The sequence below is a fragment of the Scyliorhinus torazame genome, chromosome 7 (assembly GCF_047496885.1).
Source record: "Scyliorhinus torazame isolate Kashiwa2021f chromosome 7, sScyTor2.1, whole genome shotgun sequence".
NCBI lineage: Eukaryota > Metazoa > Chordata > Chondrichthyes > Carcharhiniformes > Scyliorhinidae > Scyliorhinus > Scyliorhinus torazame.
This window is the reverse complement of record NC_092713.1, coordinates 108,419,490-108,438,403: the sequence shown is the minus strand read 5'-3', so window position 1 is coordinate 108,438,403 and position 18,914 is coordinate 108,419,490. Positions and strand designations below refer to the sequence as shown.

The window sequence follows — 18,914 nt, the reverse complement described above, 5'->3', positions numbered from 1 at the left end:
CATTTAGAACATAGAACATAGAACATACAGTGTAGAAGGAGGCCATTTGGCCCATCGAGTCTGCACCGACCCACATCAATCCCCCACTTCCACCTTATCCCCGCAAATCAATAACCCCTCCCAACCCTTATGGACACTACGGGTAATTTAGCATGGCCAATCCACCTAACTTGTATTTATTTCCTGTATGTCTTATTCACCCTTTGAACCTATAAATTATGTATCCATTTCTCGTGCATTTAGTAAACCACCAACTTGTTAGGTATCCTGCATAAATACAATTTTGCATAACTTTTGATTGGCGAATGTATAGTTTCTATTGTTACCTGCCTGCGTAGCATCCTTTATGATAATCACATTTTATATGTGGTTGTTCCTCCCCATCCTTGGGATATAAATCGATATTGCACATTTACCCAATATAGATCATTTTTGCAGGATTCCTCCATAGATTTAGGCTGACACTACAATATGGAGATTAGATGTTTAAATCAGGCCCGACTGCATTGGTCTATATGCAGGTGGATGTGTAAGAACCCATGGCATGACTTGGAAAGAGCACAAAATTCTTTGTTCTGCCAACGTTCTTTCCTTAACTAACGCCATCAAGAAATGACTTAATGACTAGTCACCTCATTTGCTATTTGTGGGACATTGCTGTCTGCACATTTGGCTGTTACATTTGCTGGCATAAACGACTGCTTCAAAAATAATTAAATGGTTCAGGGGCACCTGTGAAGGCAGGCTCTGAAAACCTAAGGCATTGTAAAAATGGGAGTTCTTTGTACTCTCAGCACGTTGAAGTGCAAAAATGTAGCTGGTAAAAGTTAAGTTCACTTTTTGTTTTTCTTTGGTTGCAGGAAAAGCATTTGATATCACATACGTAAGATTGAAATTTCACACAAGTCGACCGGAGAGTTTTGTTATTTATAAACGAACTAATGAAGATGGGCCTTGGATACCATACCAATATTACAGTGGATCCTGTGAGAAAACCTACAAGAAAAGCAATCGTGGGTTTATCCGAACAGGAGAAGATGAAAAGCAGGCACTGTGCACTGATGAATTTAGTGATATATCACCACTCACTGGAGGAAATGTTGCCTTTTCTACTCTGGAAGGGAGGCCCAGTGCTTACAACTTCGACAACAGTCCTGTGTTGCAGGTATAGTCAAGAAAAAAACATTACCAGTTGGAACTTTAAAGTGGTTATTTTGCATGGTGTACTTTAATGCACACAATAGTCTTTGTCATGTCAGGAGAAATGATTTAATTGTGAAGAATTTTGTCACTGTTATGATCATGTGAGGAGGGGATGAATGGCTCCTTTTCCCTCATTAATCGCAACAGGTATTTTGTTTGCAAAGCTTATTCTTGACAGGTCAGTAAGTGTTTAACTGCTTACAGACTGTGATCATAAAAGACTCAATCGGACAGGTTTTATTGAGTTTTATAGCGAGTTAGCTTTATTATACTTAACTGATCGAAGTAAAATGATAAAGTATGCTCTGACTTTCGCATGTACACACATACTCGACTTTCATACACGCGCACCAATAGATTAGAGTGGGGAAGGATAGATTTGTCAATTTAGGGTCTAGATAATATGTGGTTTGGTGACTGTTGGCTTCAGGTTGAACTCCGTGGTCTTTGAATGTTCCTACTACAGTGGGCTAGAGGCTTCAGATTTAAAGATGAAGTTGGCTGATTGGCTGTCATCCTGCAGATGGTAGTGCTGGGCTGAATTATTTCAAGAAGTCTGTATGCAGCAGGGCCATCCCTAGTCGGCTACAGTCATTAAACAGGATTCGAAGTTTGCAAGGTGGGTTGGAGAGAGGGAGGGAAGGGTGGATCTGTTTGGGTCTTTCTCCTGTCAGTGTCTCAGCTGTTTGTCCTCTTACTACAGAGAAAGCAGAAGTTTAAACACAAAGGGTGGACCTGTCGCATGGTCATCACCTAGTGATTCAAACATGGTTGTGACTAGAATGTTCGCCTTGTAATTTAATCATTTTTTGTCTGGGAGTCCTCACTCTCTTTTGCCCTCTCCCTCCCTGGGACGCTATTGAATATCCCAGGTGATTGCCTTGATTCCTTGCTAAAGGGGCAGGATGGGACAGGATATGTACATCAGTCATATTCTCTTGAGGCCTGTGCTACAGCAGATAACTGCCTAACCATGTACTTTTACCGATAGATTAATTGGCCTGTGCCTGAAGACCAGCAATTCATTGTTTTGTTCTTTTGTTTTTTGGTTTTTTTTCTTTTTCTTTTTTAAATAAATTTAGAGTCGCCAATTCATTTTTCCAATTAAGGAGTAATTTAGTGTGGCCAATCCACCTACCATGCACATCTTTGGGTTGTGGGGGCGAAACCCACGCAAACACGGGGAGAATGTGCAAACTCCACACGGCCAGTGACCCAGAGCCGGGATCGAACCTGGGACCTCAGCGCCGTGAGGCTGCAGTGCTACCACTGCGCCACCGTGTTGCCCCACCATTGTTAAGGAGGATGACTCGATCTACCATATCCAGACACAGAAGTGTATGCAGGCTGTACCCAACGCATTCAGTAATGGTCGGCCAGGTTAGGAGGGGGCAGCACGGTAGCATTGTGGTTAGCACAATTGCTTCACAGCTCCAGGGCCCCAGGTTTGATTCTGGCTTGGGTCACTCTCTGTGCGGAGTCTGCACATCCTCCTCGTGTGTGCGTGGGTTTCATCCGGGTGCTCTGGTTTCCTCCCACAGTCCAAAGATGTGCAGGTTAGGTGGATTGGCCATGATAAATTGCCCTTCGTGTCCAAAATTGCCCTTAGTGTTGGGTGGGGTTACTGGGTTATGGGGATAGGGTGGAGGTGTTGACCTTGGGTAGGGTGCTCTTTCCAAGAGCCGGTGCAGTCTCGATGGGCCGAATGGCCTCCTTCTGCACTGTGAATTCTATGAAGGACCATTACTATGGCCATGTACAGATATCGGATCACCAGAAATGGTTCTTTCAAGAAAGAAAATGATTTGTTCATATTTAAACTCATTAACAACTTCAGAAAGCTACCATTACCAAAAATACTACTGCATTTTCCCATGAACTGTATGATAGTATCAAATCTTTGAATGGTCTCCAGAAAATTTCTGAATGGTTTTTAAGATGTGCGTAATGTAGTGGCATCTTTATTCTGATGCTGTCACTGAGAGCAATTTGTTTTTAAAAATGCCTTGAACTTACAAACAATTTTCTAAATTTCCAAAGGGTAATTTAAATGCATAATTTTCTTCTGCAACTGGTAGAAACTGACTGTATGTCTCTTTGAATATATGTGAAGAATCTAGTGGATTCAACATGACATGTGAAAGGTTTAAAATAATTACGTGGTTTGGGAACTAAAAATGAACTTTGTACAAGTCCTTTTTTGTCATCTTGAAGCCCGTGATCTATGATGTTACAGCTATGTGAAGGGAAACACAACTGTGATCTCAAACTCGTTTAAAAGAGCAGACAACTTTTTTTTGCCAAAGCTTGGTGGGGACAAGGAAGGAAATGTAGACGTTTTTCTGTAAAACATTGCAACTTTGACCATATCAACATGATTTACTGTACTTATGGAATATTATATCTTTTGAGATACTTCTGGTGGTAGCATGTAGGAGGAAGTCTCACGTTGGGTGGCTCCTGCTTGAGGCTTGATTTGTTTAGAATTTAATGCCTGGTCCCGGGGCAAATTGTCAACAAATAAGTGCAGGAAAACATGAGGAAGGAGGGGGTTCGGCAAAATCTGAGGATCGTGGGCCTGCCCGAAGGGATGGAGTGCCTGGGTCCCACTGCGTACTTTGCCAACTTGTTGGCGGAACTGTTGGGGAGGAGGGGGGAGATCCCTCCCAGTACAAACTGGATCAGATTCATCGGTCGTTGAGGCCCAAACCAAAGGTGAATGAGCTGCCAAGACCCCCAGTCAGGATAGTTACGTGGAACGTGAGGGGCTTGGGGGTTCAGTGAATAGTTTGACGCTGTTTGCGCACCTAAAAAGCTTAAAAGGCTGATGTTGTCATGCTACAGGAGACTCCTCTGAGGGTGAAAGATCAGGTGAGGCTCAGGAAGGACTGGGTAAGCCAGGTATTTCATTCGGGGTTTGACAGGAGGGTGCGGGGGTTAACAGATTTGGTTGGTAAGAGTGAAGTTCCAGATGGAGACGGTGATGGCGGACCATGGAGTTCGATATGTGATATGAACAGAGATGTTGGAGGGGAGGCTGGTGGTGTTGGCAAGAGTGATGGCCCTAACTGGGATGATGCAGGGTTTGTGGGGACCATTGCAAACTTGGAATTGCACAAGTTAATAGTGGGAGGATTGGAATTTGGTGCAAAAGCCAAGGTTGGACAGGTCACAAACGTGCTCCCTCGCCCAGTTTCGGGGGGGGGGGAGGGAGGTGCTGACTGGGCTTATAAGGAAAATGGGAGGGATGGACTCATGGAGGTTCTTGCACAGGAGGGAGCAGGAGTATTTGTTTTTCTCCTCGGTCCACAAGGTTTATTCGAGGATAGACTATCTTGTCATAGGGAAGGCGCTGTTGACTGTGGTTAGGGGATCAGAGTATTGGCCGATAGCAATTTTGGATCACGAGCCACATTGGGTGGATATGGTCCTGGAGAAGGGGGTGGCGCAGAGACCGGGGTGGAGAATGGGCGTGGGGTTGTCGGGGGACAGAAGATTTTGTGAGAAGATCGGGAGGGTGATTGTAGAGTACGTGGGTTGTAACTATACAGGGGAAGTATCGCAGGCAGTGGTACGGGAGACGCTGAAGGTGGTAGTGAGGGGGGAGGTGATATTGTTTAAGGCTAAGGTGGATAAAGAGGAGAGGGAAGAGCGTCAAAGGCTGACAGATGAGATGTTGTAGGTGAACAGAAGGTACTCGGGGGATGAAGATCCAGCACATTTGGACAGAAGGGAGGTAGCTAAAAGCTAGCTTTGACCATGCGCCAACTGAGGCGACCGAGGGGTACAATCTAGGAGTATGGGGAGAAGGTGGGGCGCATTCTGGCAGGCTAACTTCAGAGGGAGGCGGCGGCGGCGAGGGAAATTGTCCAGGTGCAGGAAAGGAGGGGAAAATGGGTGGTGGCCCCGGACCAGATTAATAAGGTGTTTGAGGAGTTTTATGCAACTTTCTATAGGTTGGAGCAGCTGGCGGAGGATCAGAGGATGTGGGGGTTCCTCTGCGAAAGGAAGATAGGCCCACACTGTAGAGGTCGGGAGAGGAACAGGAGGTAAAGGATGCAATTGGGAGGATGCAGTCTGGTGGCAGGGCCAGATGGGTTCCCAGTGGAGTATTACAAGAAATCGAAGGACAAATTGCCACCGCTGATGGTGGGAATGTTTGAGGAGGAGATGGGGAAGCGGGTGCAACCACAAACATTCGGACAGACCTCAATCTCCTTGTTGTTAAAGAAAGATAATGACCCGACGGAGTTTGGGTCATACAGGCCAAATCGTTACTGAATGATGACGCAAAGATATTGGCGAAGGTACTGGTGGCTAGGTTGGAGGGGTGCCTCCTGAAATTGATTGGGGAGGACCAGACTGGGTTCGTGAAAGGAAGGCAGCTATTCTCAAATATTAGGAGGTTATTAAATGTAATCATTACGCCAGCTGAGGGAAAGTAGACCGAGGTGGTGGCTGCGCTGGATGCAGAAAAGGCATTTGATGGCGTAGTATAGGGGTATTTCATTGCAGTTCTTGAGAGGTTTGGGATCAGGCCGAGATTCATGGAGTGGGTAATGCTATTATATAAGGAACTGAGGGTGTGTGTCCAGGCAGAGGTGTCCCACGTCCCCTCTGTTATATGCTTCAGAGAGAGAGGTGAGAGGTTGGAACATAGGGCGCCTCTGTATGCAGATGATTTATTGTTATATATATCAGAGCCGCGTGTGTCAATGGGGCACATAATGGTTGGGCCTCCCGAATCCAAATTTATTATATTACTATTGGGGGGGGGGGATTGTTTTTCCCATGGGTTAGAATGGAGAAGGGGGTTGGGGTTGCAGGCATTGGTAACAGCACTGTTCCCGGTGGTCCTGGGTAAATACTCAGAGAATGTGGTGGTGGCAACACTGAATGTTTAGAGGCAGTTGAGCCAGCACTTTAAGCTGGGGCCTGGGTCAGAGGAGATGCCAATTAAGGGGAACCGTAGGCTTCAGCCAGGGAAGCTGGGCGGGAGGCTTCGGAGATGGGAGGAGAGGGGGATCAGGGTATTAAAAGACCTGTTCCTGGGGGGACGTTTTGTGAGGTTGGAAGAGTTGGGGGAGAAATATGAACTGTGGCAAGGGGAAGGGTTTAGGTGTCGGCAGTGAGGAAGGATGTTCAGAGCTTCCCGATAGCGCCGGCCCCCTCATTGTTGGAAGAGGTACTGACAGCAGGAGGAACAGGGAAGTGGGGGGGGGGGGGGAGGGTGTCGATGATGTACGGAAGGATATTTTGGGGGGGGGGGGGGGGGGTGTCCATGGAGGAGATCAAAGCCAAGTGGGAGGAAGCGTTGGGGGAGGTTATGGAAGACGGTTTGTGGTGCGAGGTGTTCCGGAGGGTAAATGCCTCAACCTCGTGCTCAAGGTTGGGACAGATGCAGCTGGGGTGCACCTCACGAGGGCGAGGATGAGCCGACTCTTTTGAGGGAATGGAGGATGTATTTGAGCGCTGTGGGAGAAGCCTCGCAAACAACGTACAAATGATCTGGTCCTGTCCGAAGCTGGAGAAATACTAGAGGGAGGCTTTCAGTGTCATCTCTGGAGTAAAGTGAACTTGGGACCAGGTCCCCATGAAGCCATTTTCGGGGTGTTGGACTGGTCTGGACTATAGGTGGGTGCGGGGGTGGATCTTTTAGCCTTCTCGCTGATTGCCCAGAGGCGGGTCCTGTTGGGGTGGAGGTCAGCTTCCCCATCCTGTTCCTCGGCTTGACGGGGGGGACCTGCTGGCATTTCTGAATCTTGAAGGTGAAGTTTGTGCTGAGAGGGATGAAGAAAGGGTTCTACTATTCATGGGGACTGTTTATTATGCACTTTCGAGAATTCATTGCCATCAAACATTGGGGGGCGGGGGGTGGGGGGGGACGGTTGCGGTTATTGTTCTTGATTACACTGTTTACTGATTGACTGCTAATTTTCTTTTTTACTTGGAATGTATGGGTGCTGTTTTGGTTTATAGACTGAATGGGGTGTTGTTTGGGGGATTGGTATTGTATTTGGTTTTGTTTGTTTTCTTGTGGTGTTTATTTGATGAAAATGTTGAAAATGAGAATAAAAGATTTTTTTTCCATTTATATCTTTTGATACCAATCTTTAAAATTCTATAATCTTAGCTTTTTCCAGCCTGTTATGAAGTTGAAGCTGTGTCCACGTTCGGTTTGAAACTGGAGAAAGCATATTTTAGAAATTGTTCTTGTAATATTAATTTAAACAGAGGACCTTCAACAGTAGAAATATCATGGAAATATAGGGCGGGATTCTCCCAGCCCTGCACTGGGCCGGAGAATCCCTGCGAACGGGCCACGCCGCCCCGACACCGGCACGCGATTCTCTGCAGGGTGGAGAATCAGCGGCATTGGCGCCGGCATGGTTGGCACAGCGCCGGTCGTGGGCCGCTCTACGCGGCCAGCCTGCCGATTCTTGGGCCCGGATGTGCCGAGCAGCCGTAAGAAAAGAACCGAGTCCCGCCGGCGCCATTCTAACCTGCTCTGGGCTGGCGGGACCTCGGCGTTGAAGGGTCGGGTGGCGGCCTGTGGGTGGGGAGGGTGGTCCGACCCTGGGGGGGGGCCTCCGATGAGGGCTGGCCCGCGATCGGGGCCCACCAATCGGCGGGCCGGTCTCTGTGGCTGGGGGCCTCCTTTCCTACGCGCCTGCCCCTGTTGTCCTGTGCCATGTTGCGTCAGGTCTGGCGCGTTGCAGGAGGCCACTGCGCATGCGTGGATCCTGTGGCGCACAGTTCGCGCTGGGAACGGCAGCTGGAGCGGTGCGAACCGCTCCAGCACCGTGCTGGCCCCCTGTAGAGGCCAGAATTAGTCCTGGGAGCGGCCCGTTCACCTCGGTGCAAAACGCAACGGCGTTTACGACAGCATGGGCACTCTGCCATGGGATTTGAGAATCCTGCCCATAAGGTTTAAAAAGGGTGGGAGAGAGAGAGACCATCTCAAATTTAAAGCTTAAACTGAGACCTTTGTTCCCTCATTCTGGCATGGAACTGTGTGAAGAGATTTGAATTTTTGCACTATGAGGTAGAGAATACGGAGGGTATCAAGTCCACAGAATCAGACCGAGCTCTGTAAACTCTTAACCTGGTTTCATTGGCCCAGTAAAAAATACATATTCTATGAATACGTACCATGAACATATAACAGAAGTTTTTTTGTAGTGCAGTCGCTGTTGTTTTGCGGACAGTGAGGTAAACTACTTGTTAATCTATTTTGGCAGTGCTAGTTAGATGTTTACCTGAACTCTGGGGGGGGGGGGAAACTCCTTTGTTCTTATTAAAATAGTGCCTTGTGATCTTTGGCATCCACTTTCACAGATAGTGGGGTAGGTTTAATATTTGACGGGAAGCACCTCAAACATGCAGCATTCCCTCAATACTATACTGAACTGTCAGTCTAGATTATGCTCGAGTCCCTTGACCTTCTGACTTAAAGGTGAAAGTGCTGCCACTGAGACCATTTGACACAACTGCAATGGTGAAGATTTTGCCCTTAAAGTACATATCCCAACCAAAATGAGGTGTGAAATCGGAACTTGAGAGGGATCATTGCAATGTGGATCCAAGCATATTGCTAAATTCCACTGTACCCATTCGTCTTTGATTTCATATTAACTGTATAGGTGTGCATTTGTAACAAAATCATCAGTAGTGGAGTCAAGTATAAGGCCCGGAAAAGCTCAAGCTTTACAATCCTAAATAATTCTTTGTGTGGGATGATAAATGTACTTCAGCTTGATGAGGATTGATTTAAAATGTTTTTGAAGACCTCTATCAATAACTTAGTGTGATTTGTAAGAAACCCCCCCCCCCCAAATGATTTCACGTTCTCTCCTTTTAGGTTAATGTACATTGGCTCACTCCTCTATCTGTCGTTGTAATATCATATGTCACAAATGAAAATGTGCAATAACTCAATTGAGTACATTAGAAAAAAATATTCTCGAGACCATTATCCTTGATGTGTCTTTACAGATACAGTGCCTCTATCTCGTTGGGTACAATGTGGAGTATATAGTGATGCAAATTGGGTACCTATCTCTGTTGCGAGCTCACGTCACACTTCTAGCCTGTTTTTAAAATCTCTTTTTAAAAGCTCAGTTCAGTTTTCCAGACAATGCATTACAAATCATTATTTTAATAATTATTATTGTCACAAGTAGGCTTACATTAACACCGCAATGAAGTTACTGTGAAAATCCCCTAGTCGCCACACTCTGGCACCTGTTCGGGTACACAGAGGGGGAATTCAGAATGTCCAATTCACCTCCCAAACATGTCTTTCGGGACTTGTGGGAGGAAACTGGAGCACCCGGAGGAAACCCACACAGACACTGGGAGAATGTGCAGACTCCACACAGACAGTGACCCAAGCCAGGAATCGAACCTGGGACCCTGGCGCAGTGAAGCAACAGTGCTACCCTCTGTGCTACTAGGCTACCCTTTTGGCACAAAACATGTTTTTGTGACAGTCACCAACTTTTAAATGTGTTTTAGACATTCATTTTAAATCTTGGGTGTTCATTTCCACACATTTTTCTATTTCCCCTCTTCCTGAAGGTGCTGTTTCTTGCTGAGTACTGGCTTTTTAAGCACTTGGGGGTGGGGCCTCGTTCAATATTTCAGTAATTCTTCAACTACCAGCAGGCTATTCGACCACAAAGAGTGGTCTTTCCCAACTGACCCCATCTGCAACTTCAGAAGATGGTGTGAGAGGAAGGTTAGGCTTAAGGTATCATTGTCTTCTATCATTTCAGTCTGCCACTGGCCATATTCTCAACAATAGCTACTAGGTTGCTAACCAACACCGTCACCTCCATGGGGGTTAGGATGTTCCCTATCATTAGCACCTACTGTCTCCAGTTGCGCAGCACCTTGTCCCTGCAAAAGAAAGAAAACGCGTGCCAATGACTACTAATTTGTTTGGTTGCTGCAGTTGTCCTGTTTGAATAACTGGAAATATGTGCAAGCTGGGAGAAGTGACTTGCAGCAGGTTTAAGTGTATACGGTTGAAGTGAAGCTTAGAATGCTGGGGATGAACGAGCCCTAATTGAAGAGAATGGAGAGTTGGAGTATGGAACAGTATGTGAAGCTAGTGGGGCACATGGTAGGACATAGCATGTGAAGATATAGCACTGACCGTGACCACTCATGAGGTAATTGAACTGTTTGGGGTTTGACTCCTGGCATTAGACTCCTGCCACTACATTCTCGGAGCTTGTCTGGCGGGCCTTCTGTAGTTTGAGCACATTTCTTCTGTTCACCTCTTCGACCAAAGCTTCCATATTGGTGTGCGTTCTCTCCCATGTTGTGCCTTTCTCATGTCTTTCCCAAGTCAAAGCAGTTGTAGAATGACTTTCAGCTCCTCGTCCATAACAATGCACCTCCCATTAAGTGCCGTTTAATTGGTTTCTTTAAGTAGTGCAAACTAGTTTTAATGGTGCAAGCCTCTAATGCTTTTGAGCCCCTCTGCTGAGGTTTGCAGTGACTCAATAGTGTGCTTTAGTGCTTACTGTCTGGATACATTAGCAGGTAACATGAACTTGGTATGGTGCCCACATCGGAAGTAAGGGACACAAATTGCTCCTGCATCATCTCCGTGTCCAATTATGGGGAATGTCAAATATGTATTACTTGTAGGTGAAGTTGATTTTGATAAACTTTGTTAGATTTTCAATTCCTGCTGCATGTAACTAACAGCTACATCTATCGATTATGCAATGGTCTGTATGTTTATTCCAATGAGGACAGATTAGTTACCTTTGACAATCTGCTGTATTTTACTGTATAGGCTACCAAGCTGAATCGATAACGGTTGAAGAACAAATGCAAAATCCTGCAGATGCTCAATTTAACATTTTTTTAAAAATGATGGAACCATCCTTTTGGTGTGCCGAATGTTCATCACCTTGAAGTGTTAACTTCTCTGTCTGCAGATCCTGCTTGACCTGGGTGTTTCCAGAATTTTCTGTATTATTAACAATTAAGGAAATCATTTGAAACGCGATTGGTACATGTTAGGACAGTCTAATTTACTATTTTACTGCTGCAAATTTTCATTTTGAGGAGTGGGGTGCAAAAACTGCGGAGACATTGGAAACATGGATATTTGAGGGATAGCTCAGTGTAAATATTGTGACTTTGGTCAAAATACTAGAACCTTGAAGAGATTTTGCAGGAGAGGATTTCTAAACTTTACTGAACTTTTAAGCAGTAAATAGGTGGCTTGTTTTCCATCTGTTGGCAGTTCTTAACCCAGAAGCTGGGTTTGCCAAATTACAATGCTGACTATTTTAACATTTCCTCTATTTCTTAAAAGCCAGAAGTGTAATTAATAGAGGGGAAGAGTTTAGATGGTGTTATGTTTTAATTTGTCCAATTTTTATGTTTGTCTAACTTTTGGGTATTTGTTACAAGCCTCTGTCAGATTAATGACTTCCATTGATACAAGTGTGACCTGAGCTACATTTGGAGGCACTTTTTTTCGTAAAGTTTGCTTTGGAAGCCAGCTCTTGGATCCATTCCCAGCCACTCTTTTGTTCAGTTCCTGGCTGCTTTTGTAATGCTGTTCTAGTCGTTTCCGGACAGGAAATGGCAACTTCCAGTTTGGAAAAAATATGTGGAAAGGAAACTGTTGCCACCTGCATTGCCAATAGGTCATGAAAGCTCAGGCTACTTGTTGACAATGGAAATATCTGTGTATTTTTACACCATGAAAAGTCTGACTTGATGGCACTTACAGCTCAAGTGACTCTAATAAGTAGTATTAGTATGTTTTTTTATTAGTAAATCTACCTCCGTGTGGTTGATGCCAACTTTGTAGGAACTTACAAACATATATGCTATACGTGTTCTAAATTGAATGCATTTGTAGTTCTACAACATGCAAATCGGTATCTACCTGGGGAACATATTTAATCCAGGTGATGTGCAGAATATTCAAATTTGAGTTGCTTCTTGGTTAAGAACATCTTCCACATAGCGTTGCCAGTGAGGTGCAGAGGAGAAACTGGGGACAGCATTCTCCGTCGGCGGAATCCTCCGTTTTGCCGGCAGTGCACTCGCCTGCGGATTTCCTGACGGTGTGCGAGTGTCCACAATGGGAAATCCCTTTGGATGGTGAATTATGCTGCTGGTGGGGACGCACCACACCAGAGAATTGGTGCGGCGGGATGGAGAATCCCGCACTGGATTTTTATCTCTGCTTTCTCTCTATTATTGCCACTTCCAGCACAAGATACAAAATGCTCTGCCACGCTGCCTGGTGGTAATTAATGAATAGGTTTAGTGGAGGGCAGCACAATGATTGAGGTTTTAAGAGAGCAGTGAAACATGTGATGGGAAGGGAGCTCTTCTCAATATTATTGCACTCTCACCTCTCTAAATACAGTGATAGTGAACATGCCTTCATTGCTATGATATTGAGGATGCTTCCATACAGTTTCTTGCTCATCACTGGCTCAATAGAAATCGTCTGCCTGGCCAAAGAAACGGTCTGAAATGCTTCCAATCTTCAAGATGCATTTTTAAGTTATGCATTTATTATGCACAATGCCCAAGAGCCTTTTGTCATCCAGCTTGAGTACAGATGTAATTGAAATTACTCCTGTTGCTCCTGTGACTTGGCACCCTTCTGAGTCCCTCCATTTGTATTGTTAATATAACTCACTGGAATGTATCCACAAATTACAGGTGAACATATTGGCCATTGCTTTGGAAGGTTACCATAATTCATTCCAGTGTTCAGTGACAAATATTTTTTTTTACTGAACACATGACATGAACTTTTAAAGGTATTGTTTTCATGCAAGAATTTGGAAACTTTTACTTGGAGAGGATGAATCATTTTTTGGCATAGGATGAATTTTGACATGATTTATTTAATTAAGTTTCGTTTGCAGACAACAAAAATTTGGCAAACTCTCAATTGAAGCTAATGCCCTTTTTAAAAAGGTGGAATTCTGCCATCTTCTGCAAGCAATCTAAAGTTGTGAGTTATGAACTTAAAGACCCAGTTATATAAAGTATTCATCATGCTGTCTAATAGCCAACTGTTTACTGCAGCAGTGAATATCCCCATGTTTAAAACAATGGGTTTCTTGTTAAAATGAAGGTCACTGCCAGCCATTTCAATTCTTGAGTTGTATTTCCTTTAATACTATGTTTGGATTTCAGATTCACTTTCCTACTAGATGCAGCACAATATAAATCTGTTTCAGGATTGTGATGATGTGTGCTCTTGTTTAAAAGATTGGCTGCTTAATTTTCTTAAATACTAATATTCTGAACCGTGCACTTACAGAATATGATTATAATAATATCTCTGTACATTTCATAACGCAAAGCATAACCTGGCATAGGGGACAGAGGAAATCAGTAATTGACCTATCCTGAACGTCATTTATCTGGGAAGGTTTGGTAACAGTCTGCCCTCACAGCTGGACATAATAGACCCCGTGGCATTATTTTGAAGAAGTATAGGGGTGCTGCACTAATATCCAGGGCAATATGTCTCCCTCGAACACTTCACTTCACAAAAGCCTTCCCGCCCCTCCCCCCTTGCACCTTGCCACCGCTCATGTACTCTCTTGCGAATGCAAGCTTGTGATCCACACCTCTCCCTCGCGCTCCTGCATTCTCTTGCGCTCGCCTCGTGGCCTTCGCCCTACCTCATGGCCCCACCTCCTGCATGCATGGTCCCTGCCTTCACGCCCCCACTTTTACGCTCATGCCCTCTTGTACTCTCTTGTACCGTCCTGACACTTGCCATCACTCCATCTTGGATTTCTGGAATTTACTAACTATTGCTTACTGCACCTCATACAATCTAGATCTAACTTAACTGCTTTTTCCCCCCATGTGATTACTGGTTCATGATAACTTACTGTGATAAAATTGAATACCTACAATTGTTTCATCCAACACTTTCAGAAGTGATAAATGTTTTTTGTAGACTATTAACATCTCAAAATGAAGGTACCGCTTTTTTATTTTCAGTTTAGACCTAACAGTTCAAATAAGCTGTCTCTAATGCATTGTTTGTAAAAGTTAGTTCATTTGAATCAAATGGCCCAATGGAGAATATATGCATTCAAAACGAGGAGCCATGGTATATGAAGCATTTGTTCCAAAGCTACAGCCTTGATGGGCTGCAAGTTTTCATGTTTGAAGCCATTTGACCTGAATCGATTCATTAATGAACAACATGGCTACAAATGACAAAAGTTTAGACAGGTTAAATGGGCTTAAAGTAATACTTTTCCAGAAATAGACCGTGTTTATATCAGGGTGCTTAAGATAAATTGGAAGGAGATTTTGAGACACTGACAATTGCCAGGAGGGGTGTACTAGGCTAAGAAGAGACTTGAATGGTCTATCAGACAAAGATGTAATTAGACTCCTCAATGGTAGGTGATTTTGTCGGGAAGATGTAGGGGAGCCAGAGGCTTTCATCACCTGTAATGATCTTGTGAGAAAATGCTTCCGACCATTCTTTGAAGGTTCAGTCTTTCTCATATAAAGAAAAACCTTACTATGAGGCGGTGTTGGTGAGGCAGGTCAAATAACTGATTTAATCTAGGTGCAAGAATTTTTGTTTTGAATTGTGTGAACCCTTAATTAAGTATTCCACACTGCATCCTAACCTGATCACAGAATTCAGTCCATGTTGCTGTTGAGAGATGGGGAATGCTCAGTTGGCTGAGCAATTTTATTGTCTAAACTTAAACAATGCCTATTTCTGTTATTTGTGTTGGCCTTTCTGTGGACAGAGGAATTGTTTTGAGGCTTTCTGTCTTATTTAAGTGACAGGAAGGAGATAAACTAATAGGCCTACCTCTGCTTTGAATGCAACAGATGCTCTTTGAGATTTTTTATTTGTTCGAGATGTGGGCATCGCTGCCTAGGCCAGGATTAATTGCCCATCCCTAATTGCCCACGTTCAGAGGGCATTTAAATGTTAAGTACATTGTTGTGGGTCTGGAGTTAAGTACATTGTTGTGTACAAGGCAAAACTTGGTAAGGACGACAGATTTCCTTTCCTAAAGAACATCCGTGAACCAGATGGGTGGGTTAAGATATCCAGACTGTCTCTTAAAGTTGTGATTAAGAAATTGTAAAAGGTGTGGTCATGATCGATTCTAAACATTTACGTGTTACTTTTTTACATATAGAGCTCTAGAGGAACATTGTTATGATTCCCTGGAGAGTAGATAATTTGTGAGGGGTTGTATTTAGTCCTAGCCAAGCAGGTATGTGACATCTTAGTGGGATACAGATTGTATAATTAATGGGAGGAGCCAGGTCTGTCTGTGGTTTTGCAGTTTGCCAAAGGATTTGAGTCTGACAAGACAGAATAATCTTAAGTTGAATAGCCGTTTTGGCAAATGCTTCTAGGTTGAGCAAAAGTGCACTGGTTCTGCTCCTGAAAGGGTCCCTCTCTCCAAATATCTTTCCATAACTCCGCAAGTAATCTGCTTGGTAACTTTGCTTCTAATTCCAATTAAGCAAACCAATACAAATGCCACTTATGAGTAGTTATAAATGGTAAGTTATAGTTTCCCCCTGTGTTTAAGGACTGTTTAACTGATAATTGTAATACTGTTTTCTGTAATACTGTTTTCTGTGATAATGTAGTTAATTCTGTGTTTAAATTAAAAGCTTGTTTTAACATAACAGATATCTATTGGTCAGAGTCATTGCCCCTGGAGTGAAGTACTTCCTCAGTTTTACAAATTTAAAAAATGTTTGGGGTTCTTGCCCAGTATCCGAATAAATGTTGGGGTCTGGTCTGGTATCCTAACACCATTGTACAGATTTATCTTTAAGCTGGCTCTGCCTTTAGCATTCATGACATTTATAGTGGTAGATAGGAGCCAGACCATCTATTTGACCTTGTCTGTGGTTACAAGTGAAATACAAAGCTGTGTTCAGGCCGATTAACAGCTTTAGGGCTAGAGGCATCCATTCCTTTTACTGAGTTGAATTCCATAGCTTTTATGATCTAAACAAAGTATGTTTAGTGGTCAATTTTTTATTCTTAAGTGGGTAACATCAATGTAACATAAGTTATATTTTATTTGGCACAGTGTTTGAAGTCTCGGCTAGTTCTGTGAATTGTAGTGAACACCATCCTGTTAGTACCATTAATTCATAATTAATTAAACCACCTACTTTTATCTCCAGTAAGACAAATCTACAAATTGAAGCCTATTGAAAAACCAGTATGTGCACATGCAGCCCAGTTGTCGTCTTTTTTCCCTCTTATTTTGACATTTGCAACTCGATAATGCAGTTTAAAGTTGAATAGTCGTGGGTGAACATTTGTAAAGAGGTCCATGCTAATTGATTGACCCCCTTGAAGGATGTGGATTCCAGATAAATTATTCAGTCCATATATTCATGCACCAATGTCTCTTCAGCTCTTCCTTCAATCTATATATGGACATGGTTTCAACTCTGCCAACCTTCCAATTTTATTGTTCCTCCTTTGTCATGCTTCATATCCCAGTGAGATGTGAACCTATTCCTCAACATTTTGAAATGTTGCAATGAGGTTTAACGATTGCAATTGGTCGCAAGCCATTGTTGAGATGTAAACAAATGTGTCGCTATTTTGAAAAGCCGACAAACCTAACCCAAACATCTCGTCACCCATTTGTTTAATATTTATTAAAAATGCAGCAGATGCTAGAAATGGGGAACAAACGCAAATGCTGGAAATATTCAGGTTAGGCAGCATCTGTGGAGAGAGAAACACAGTTGATGTTTCAGGTCTAACCTTTCATCAGCTGGAATACTCTCCTTAAACCTCAGCATCTCTTTACACCTATCCTCCTTTAAGATGTAGTTTACCGCCTAACTCTTGACTGAGCTTATGGTCATCTATGTGGCTTACTGTCAGATATGTTTGGTAACACTCTTGTGAAAACCTTAAGACATTTTGCTATATTAAAGGCACTATATAAATGAAAGTTGTTTTGTAGTAATTTAATTAAAAGTAGATTAACAAACAAATGAATACTTGCACAGAAATGGCCTTGCCACAAGATAAGCATTCAATTGGAATCTAATTCATGTTTAGATGAGCTCTTTGGATATTTTACGATTTATTTTAATGGTGTATACAATGCCATACAAATCCATCCTGGTAACCCCTCTGGTGAACAACCTGATGACTTTGGAGACATGCCCTAATTTAGCTCTTGCTGATTCTCATCTAATATCAGCATCATTTGAAAGTTACTTTATTTAAATGTAATTACATGAGGATATGATAGTGGTTAGCCAATTTGAAAACGTGAAGAGGCACATTTGATGTGTGATTTCTTCAGTATAAGTGGCTAGAAATTAGGGGAGTCAGTCAATGGACATTATTCATGATTAGGATTCTGTTGAGGCTGACCCTGTTCCCATCTGATCTGCAATTCACAGCAAGAATTACTGTTGAGTGATTATAGGTGTTCAGCACCGAAGGCCCTTCAGCCCATTGAGTCTGCACTGGTCAAAAATAACCACTGAACTATGGGCGGCACAATACCACTGTGGTTAGTACTATTGCTTCAGAGCCTGGTTCTTGCTTTTTAAAATCCACTTCCTACTCCTGTTTGCAAAATTCTGCTTGCAGGACCTCATCTGTTTTTTTTTAAACATACGTCGTTGGTATCAATATATACCACAATATCGGTCTGTTCTCCTCCCCCCCCCCCCCCCCCCCCCCCCGCCCACCGCCCTTCAGAATGCCTTGCAGCCGTTCAGTGACACCCCTGGCACCAGGGAAGGCAGGAAAGTGAACATGAGGAATATCCTATTGAATGGTGGGGAAGGCTCGAGAGGTCGAAAGGCCTATTCCTGTTCCTATTTCTTATGGAGTAATTGATATTATCTGATATTAAGCATCTTCCAAAGTTTTAATTTAAAGGGTCAAGTCATGTCAGTAGAGCTCAATGCCGTGGTGTGCTCCTCGTGCTCCATGTGGGAAGTCAGGGACATTTGCAACACCTGAGGCCAACATGTGAGCAGGAAGTCTACAGCTGCAGCTCCTGGAAGCCTGGGTTTCTAAACTCAAAAGGAATTTTCACCCACCTCTTTTTCAAAATCTGAAACTTCTCTGAAAAGTAGCGACAAAAACTGTTGATCAGTGCAGTCAGATGCGACTGAATAAGGCTTGCCAGTTTATTGACAGTTCTCTTACTTAGCACTGTTTTCTTCAATGTGTCGCAGCAGTGTGGAGAGCATAAAGTAGTTTTGGCTTGTACTCGCACTTGCCAAACTTTCAATGACTTTTGGAAAGCATCTATTTCTTCAGTGCTGAAAGCAATCATCATTCTTTGTTTGCAATTTGAGGTTCGGTTCTTTAGAATTGAAAAGATGTCTGGAAGGTAAGACATAGTTAGCTTCCAACTCTAATTTGCCGGTACCGCCCTGCATATAACACACATGGGCTTTGCAGCTGATTTGCGTTGGCACAATTTAAAAAACCACACCTCAAGAAATGATCTTTATACTGCTTTGTTCCCATTTCAGTTTCTTCAGAGACCCTGGTACTCTGTATAGAGCTCACACTTGCACTGGTTTGTCCTGCCGTGGACTCTTCTGAGCAGATCTTTCCAGCCGATGCAGTTGTGAGATCCTGGCCTATGTGTCTCTGGCCCCCTCATCCTTATAACAAAATGATCCATCTTCAGTTCTTC

At 43.6% G+C, this 18,914-nt stretch overlaps 1 protein-coding gene across 1 annotated transcript in view; it reads left to right on the top strand.

Moving 5' to 3' along the window:
* Window positions 1-18,914, top strand: part of lamc1 (laminin, gamma 1) — a 368,639-nt gene that overhangs the window by 176,959 nt on the left and 172,766 nt on the right. The window contains exon 2 of the mRNA XM_072511236.1: window positions 861-1,165. Within this exon, the coding sequence (XP_072367337.1) occupies window positions 861-1,165 (305 nt within the window). The remainder of the gene's footprint in view (window positions 1-860; window positions 1,166-18,914) is intronic.